The sequence below is a fragment of the Dreissena polymorpha genome, chromosome 16 (assembly GCF_020536995.1).
Source record: "Dreissena polymorpha isolate Duluth1 chromosome 16, UMN_Dpol_1.0, whole genome shotgun sequence".
NCBI classification, from domain to species: domain Eukaryota; kingdom Metazoa; phylum Mollusca; class Bivalvia; order Myida; family Dreissenidae; genus Dreissena; species Dreissena polymorpha.
This window is the reverse complement of record NC_068370.1, coordinates 47,115,335-47,123,299: the sequence shown is the minus strand read 5'-3', so window position 1 is coordinate 47,123,299 and position 7,965 is coordinate 47,115,335. Positions and strand designations below refer to the sequence as shown.

Below are 7,965 nucleotides of genomic sequence, written 5' to 3'. Positions count from 1 at the left end.
AGTAAAGGTGATCTTAAGATTAAAGACCGGCAATTTAACAAAACAAAGCAATACATTAGCCGGATTATTACTTGCATAAGGGTTTCTATTAATTAAATTAATAAGAATTCATACATATAATTATTTAAAAAGACCTTAAAAAGGCAAATCACATGACATTGTTGAATGCTATGTTTACTTTCTTTTACATTGAATTTTTTTTATTTTAACTTGAATGAAATTATTGATTAATTTTAACATAAAACTGAAATAAAGGCTTGCCAATAATGCAAATTCAACTGTCTATGCGTGTATATTGATATCTGATTATGAGTGATACATATTTAGCATTTTATATGATAAATCTATATTGTTTTTATTTTTCGTAAATATTATTTACATCCGTTGTGGTCAAACGTAATAGCGTGTTTTGATGACCTTGTTTTGTTATTTTATATCAAATGTTTACATACATAGATAAGACACATACCTGGACAATTGTCAACATCATATTTATAATTATCTTCAGAACGTCTACATTCATAAATTAGACCAAATCCTTGAAGATTGTAAACATTCTGAATGTCTAACTTCAATGTGCAACAACATTGTTAATAGTACATTTTAATCGGTCACTCGCTTAAGTCCTATATAAAGAACAGTATTTTCTCTCTTAAATCACTTAGCATTGGGCTTTAACAATTAATATCACGGAAAGACTTCTCTTCTTGATTTTACGTAAGAATGTTATTTTATTGATCTGCAACATTTTTCAAATTAAGACTAAGGTTTCTTCATTGTTAAAAATTCTTCTTATTACAAATATGAATTTATCTGAATATATTCATTTTTGCTTTTGTATGCAGTTGTGTATATTAATTATTAAGCTATGTACATTAAGTTTTTTTAATATTATTATATCTGCTGTGGACAATATTTAAACTGATTATTCATATTGAAATCTGACAATTATTTATTTAAAAAAACACTATCTAATGGTTATTCAATGTTTTCATAGATTTAAAACATTGATTAAGTGTTTACCTAATTATGTAAAATGTTTTTATTATATAACATGTATTAAAATATTTGAATACTGAATTAATAGATACTATAGATGGGTATCCAAACAGAGACTCTCTTTACACTTGCAGCAATCATTCGTCTCAAGTATTGTCATATAGTTACCAGTGTCACCATATTTTCGAAACCCTACTAAGGACATTGGGACAATTTTAACGCAGTATTAACCCCAATAGAACCATGTCCATTAGCTTAAATATTAATTTAAACATAATTATTTTAAAACAATTTTTGTTCAAGCCTAATATATAATGCACGTGCCCGTAGTTTCATATTGACATGTACCCGAAGTTAGATGTTGACAAACATTTTAGTAGAGGCTTGTAGAATTAGATCTATGTAAACATGTTCTAAAATTATAAAAACTTCGCTTGTAATTTCCAGCTCAGATCGGAACATTCGCCGCTTTCGGAACTATATTTTTTGTGTAACCTGTGATTCACAAATCATTGTTTTACTTGATTTAACATACGAGAACTTCAGATAAACATTAAACTGCGCATTTTGTTATATTTTTTTAGTATTATAAGCTTTAAAGCACGATCCATTTCTCAATTGTGGATACCTTAGGTAGCACTAAAAGTTACAATAAATATATTAAACAGTTAAATGAACTATTATTCAAGCATGTAACGTACATTTAGACCTAGAATTTGCGCAATACCAACACGTCTACTCACATTATATTGACATGTAGTTTGTGTGAAAAAGCGTCGTAGTTTTCTTTGCAATAAGTTGTAACTGATTTTATTATATACACTGGGGGGTTTTATTTTGTAAACAATATACACTCGATATCTGTAAAATGTTAATTTTATATTTATATTATTCATTTTATCATGCTTTTTAATGAAAATTCAATACTGCTCCAGCAGCTGGAGTTTCACTTCTTTATATTGTGATTAACATACGATTATGTAAATGACTTGAAACGAGCATGCCATTTTTATCGGAATCACCATCATTCCTTCAACACTTTATATAACACAACTCATAACCAAACATGGTTTAACTTTCAGGAGTCGAAATGCTCCGTTATTCCATCGTCGCTTTGTTGGTTTTGCTGGAATCCGTTGGTGGTTTCTTGCTTTCTGAAAATCGACACGTTGTCGCTTCGATTAAAGTCGAAAATGGTGGGACGTTTGGGGTTTGGCATCAAGTGGAATACTGTCCATCATCAACGTATGCCGTCGGATATGCTATTAAGGTGTTTATGTAGCACGTATATATTGCAAGAAATATAACGATACATGTAAGTGTCCTAATTATTGGTATATTAATTTACACGTTGTCGCCGCGATTGAAGTCGACAATGTTCGGAAGTTTGGGGATAAGCATCCAGCGGAATACTGTGCACCATCAACGAATGCCGTCCGATATTGCATTAGGGTATTTAAGTTAGTCTAAGACTATGCAAGTAGTAAACAAAATATTATTGCTATCAAACCTATACGTGTCGAGATTTCCTAATAATACATTTTTTTTACTAGAACCTATCCAGATTTGGCAACACACATTTTTACAAACACAATGTTAATATATCCGATGGAATAATTTTATATAATTAATTAGTTTTATGCAACACAGGCTTGAATTTTACATGTGTGCTTCTTTAAATACTAATGGCTTATTTGTGCGAATATTCAGGTTGAACAGCGCCTAGGAAGTGGTGATGACACAGCACTCAACGGCATAACGCTTATATGTCGCACTCGCAATGGGACGGTTAGCGGCGGTTCAGTTGCTTCTGGCATTGGACGATTTGGCTCTTGGTACGACCCGATGTATTGTTCCCAAGGACAAGTCATGATGCAATTCGACTTAAAAGTTGAACAGCCTCTGGTAGGTTCTTTGGAAATCAAAGATTCAACTGACTTCAGTGACATCTATCTTATCGTATTAATAAGCATAAACATGTAATTCATAAAAACGGGCAATTTAATATAGGAATTACGAACACCCAGAAACATTATTATAAAAGAAATTGTTGGTTACATCCTCCATTCTTCTATTTTAGTAAAGTAACAAAACAGATTTACAAAATAAGCCCTGGATTACATTTTTCTCTAAATCATCTTTATATCTGATTATATAGTCTGATTTATGCACGTCTTATTTGACCTAATTAAAACAATTGTTTTCTTCTGGAAACTATTATGACGCAAATCATGTTTAAACCTTGGCGAAGTATTCCCTGACAAATCACTTTCAGTTTACGTTCAACTAAACACGTTTAGCAACAAAATTCAAGGTCGTTAAAGATTTTGTAAAACATGAGCATATTTCGTCCAATTAAAGTGGACATAATTAAATAGAAATGTTGGCTTTTCAATTAATATTTGATGTGAACTGTGGCGCTTTAACGTTTTTAGATACACTGAAATATTTGTGAATAACTTTGGGCCCATTGTAATAATCGGGGCTTCTTAAACAGGAATCCCACCCCGATTTGTTTGCATTGAAGGTACTACAGCGGAATCCCCCGTGTTTAGCTCACCTCAACGTCAAAAGACATCTTTTCCTAAACCGCCTAACAGATTGTCACGTTACTTCACAGTAATTATTCTTGGATGAAAATCTATCAATGTTGATAAAATCGTTTTACATGACATGTTAAAATTGGAGTGTAGCCCTACGCCAAGTTTTTTTTTCAAATCACGCCACGGGCGTAACAATCGGCATGCCATACGGGTGTCATATTTTCCTTACATACGTGAAGTGAAAAAAATCATCTGGAGCCGAGAAGCCAAAAGTGTCTGTATGTTTCATGTAAAATAGTATAGCGGTCAATTACCAAGTTCGTTCAAATTTTGCTCTTGGGGTTTCAATTGGCGCCATCATAAGGTTAACGTGTTTTCCTAACATGCATAAAATGAACAATTTAAAAGTTGTCTCCTCTGAAACCACAAGGCCCAGGCATTTTTATGAAGCATCTTATAGTGATCTTCAGTGGTTTTAATGGCTCACGAAACTCCTCCAACTCACTTAATTGAGCTACTTTAATGAGTTATTGTCAAGTGATGTCCGAAATGAAAATCATTATAATATATTATATTGACGCATTACATCCTGTAGTTCTTCCTATTTTTTGGAATAAACAAACTATATGTCCGCATTAAACAATATGCTATTGTTTTTCAATATTCATTGGTATTTTTAATAAAAAGTTTAAAACTAAATACATGTATATTGCAAATAAAATTAATTTCAAATACGCACTAGACAGAACGTAGAGATAATATTTCCAAACACGCCACATTTGTTTGCAACAGAAGGCTATTAAGTGATCTGATAGGAAACAATGGCCATCGGGTTTGTATTCACTATGGTGACTTAATATGCTTTAAAATGTCCCAAATAAGATTCGTAATGCAGATTATCACAGTTATATATAATATTGTCAGCACTGAAATTCACTATATTAAAATAATGGTCGCAACTTTCGCATATTTTTCGCATTTGGCGACAATGTCAATCGACAGCAAAACCCCTGGATCCTCAATCAAGTTTGCTTGGAAAGTAACATTTTATTGTAGAAATTAGTTTTTTTAATTATGCCACTGTGGCCATACTTGACACAGCTCGGGTATTGTTACTTGGATTCTTTTGGGGGTCTTATTATATAGTGGAAAATGCAAATATTTCGCATGGAACGTCAATGTCCGCAGTTTCAGATGTTTTATTAAACATCATATGATGGTCCTCTTATTAGTTTGTTAAATTCATGCTCATACTTATTAAGCAAATCTTGCCACTACTTAATAAGCGAAAAACATGAAAACATATATAAAGCCAATAGGTCAAGACATATTATGGTTGGTACATTTGTATGTTTTTATCGCAAAACACCCGTCTACAATTTGGCGATACCAGCATATGCAAGTGGTTTATATTAATTAATAAATCGAAATCACGTAAAATATCTTCTACACAAACAGGGTCATCATGGCATAGTTGTATGCAGTTGTGTGTGTTGGTTGTGCATTTGTGCTTGATATTTAGTTAATATTTTCGCGTAACGATATGGTTCCTTGCAATATATGAGTCGCGTTTTGAGAAAACTGGGCATAATGCATGTGCATAAAGTGTCGTCCCAGATTAGCCTGTGCAGACCGGACAGGCTAATCAGGGACGACACTTTCCACTTTTATGACATTTTTCGTTTAAATTAAGTATTTTCTTAGCAAAATTCCAATTAAGGCGGAAAGTGTCGTTCCTGATAAGCCTGTGCGGACTGCACAGGCTAATGTGGGACGACACTTTACGCACATGCATTATGCCCAGTTTTCTCAGAACGCGACTCATATAATTTCCACATGCTTTAATTAGGTTTTCCTCCGTTTAAATTAGCCTTAGTTTCTTGTTTATATTTTTTAATAAAATGTCTGTTTTATTAGGGCAGTGACGGAGATGACACATCGGCTAACGACGTCATGTTCCGGTGTGACTCGTTTGAGACTAGAACAGGCGCTGCAAGTGACCTACATGCTGAAGGAGGCACAGGTTGGGGTGATTGGTCTCCGGCTTGGAGCAAAGCGTGCCCGGAGCATTCAGCCATCTGTGGAATTCAAACCAATGTTGAACCTTTCCTGGGAAGCGATGGAGACGATACTTCGCTCAATGACGTCAAGTTTTCATGTTGCGACGACTAAGGCGTAGAATAGTTGTGCATGTATGTTTTCCCTTACCCGACCGACCTAAAGTTTCGGTGGCGACTGGCTACTATCGATATTGTTAACTTTATAAACGTTTAAATATAAAAATAATAAGTGTATTTAAATTTTGGGCAGTTATGTTATTGCACATCCTTAAACAATTGAAACTTATGTATAGTAAAACAAGCTAACGAAACAAAATGGTTTGACTATTTTCTCATATGTTATTTAAGCAAACGACTTTTTGTGTTTGGCTTAATGTCCCGGTTTCTTTAAGTCACTTCGTTCGAACGAACATTTGTCATTTCAATTGTGTACACCGTTGATCGTTTTACCCTCCTATACAAAGAATAGGAGGCATACTCAAACTACCTTGGTAATATGTCTTGCCGTCGAAACAAACTTTTCCTTTACACATTTCAACACTTTGTTTCTTAAAAAATAAAACAGTTCTTGAAAAATTATACAAGGGGACCTAAATGTTTGTTTCATAAAATGAAGCTTGATAAAAGCACTTTATGTTCCTTTTGTAATGAAAATGACGAAACGTTATAACACATATGTATATTCTGAAAATGCAATTATACAAAGAGAAATACAAAGTATGTTATTTTACAATAAAGGTCTCATAATCTGCGAAAATTTCTCGACATTTTCTGTCAAACAATATTACTTGGGACTATAAGAATTGAGAAGAATGATATTAAAAATCTTATCCTAGAAATTAAAAAGTATATACGTGTATTCAAGAAAAACGGTTTTATTATTTTCACTAAGAGATCTGAATAATAATCTTTGCTTAGCATGGGAAAGTCCAACTATGTGTTGACCAATAGCAATAATCTTATTGTAAATTGTTTTGTTTTTTGTGTTTGCTGTAAATAATTGAAAACCATGGTCACTGTATTTGTCTATGATTTGATTAAATGTTAATATTATTCGGAAGTCCAACTTTTGTTTTTATTATAACATGCAATATGCGTGTCTGTGAAATATGCGTTTATGTCTGTTTAATGCTACGCAGGGATCGTATATACCACTATTATAGCAATACCTGTAATATCTCAAACAAGTTTACCAAATTGTTAACGGTACTCTTTTATATACTAACATATGAGCATATAAAATAACAATACAAGTTGCAGTGCATGGTTATAAAAGAAAGCTTCATAAAAAATCTTTCCAGGTGTTCAACTTAGCATTACATTTTCAAGATTAGTACAAGTGGCATGATCATTACATGTGGCATTTTGGGTACTCGCCATCATGTAACAATATCTAGTTTGTGATTGCTTTATGTCGTTCCGGCTTTTAACATGATAACTTAAAATCAACCCGGACACTGCAAAAAGCAATGAAAAGGGTTCACAGAACGTACAATTCAATCAGAATTTCAGGCCATAAATTACACTGTAAGCGATTGTTCATAAATTATTATATTTTAAAGAACTTTTTATTTATAAGTGACATGCAACACCAGAATAAACAACAGCTTGCTATTTATCAATTCAGTACTATGAACAAGTCCAATTATATGTAAGAAAAACAATCAAGCTCATGGAGTGCTCATTGTGTACCAGTGCGGTGGATGACTTAAATCCGCTATGATGTTTATGGCATTGAGCAGTACCGGTATTGGTCTTAGGGTTGTCGTCTTGGAAAATGGTACGGAGCCTTCCTGTCCTTGTAAACTCCCCAACCTAAATGATGTTTGAACCCTATATCCTTACCCTTTTACCAAACGCTCTCTCGCGTCGCTATAAGCTGATATGGGACGCCATTATAAATAGCCCTAATATATCAAGCTATTACAAAATAAGTAGCATGCAAATACAATAGAATTGTTTAAAAACACTCGCTTGACAACGCAAAAACTCTCGCTGGTTGCAGATAAATCGGGACAGTGTTGTAAATCGTCTTTAGGCTATCAGTGAAGAAACCCGCTTATACGTTATAAATCACCCACCCCGTAAATGGTTATGCACATTAAATCCTCCAAAATAAAAGCAAAGGTTCGGAAAAAAAATTACTTCACATTTACTTAGGTGTCTAGCTTTATATATCATAGATGCTTTCCGTACACTTAAATATTTTTAATGTGATAATAAGCTACCATTTGTTGACAAAAGTACTTCATGAAGGCTACGTCCTAAGGAGAATATTTGAACATAAATACATCATTTTTATTAGAAAAAGGATCACTGAAGCGTATAACGGACGTTTTGTTAACTTTTATTGTTTTAGTGTG

General features: G+C 33.2%; 1 protein-coding gene across 1 annotated transcript; it reads left to right on the top strand.

The window, feature by feature from the left end:
- Positions 1–606: 606 nt before the first annotated feature.
- Positions 607–6,662, top strand: LOC127862140 (vitelline membrane outer layer protein 1 homolog). The gene is made up of 4 exons (XM_052401136.1): positions 607–717; positions 2,082–2,269; positions 2,710–2,904; positions 5,460–6,662. Exons 2-4 carry the CDS (start codon positions 2,090–2,092, stop codon positions 5,712–5,714), a joined length of 630 nt encoding a protein of 209 aa, XP_052257096.1. The 5' UTR covers positions 607–717; positions 2,082–2,089; the 3' UTR covers positions 5,715–6,662.
- The last annotated feature ends 1,303 nt before the right edge of the window (positions 6,663–7,965 follow it).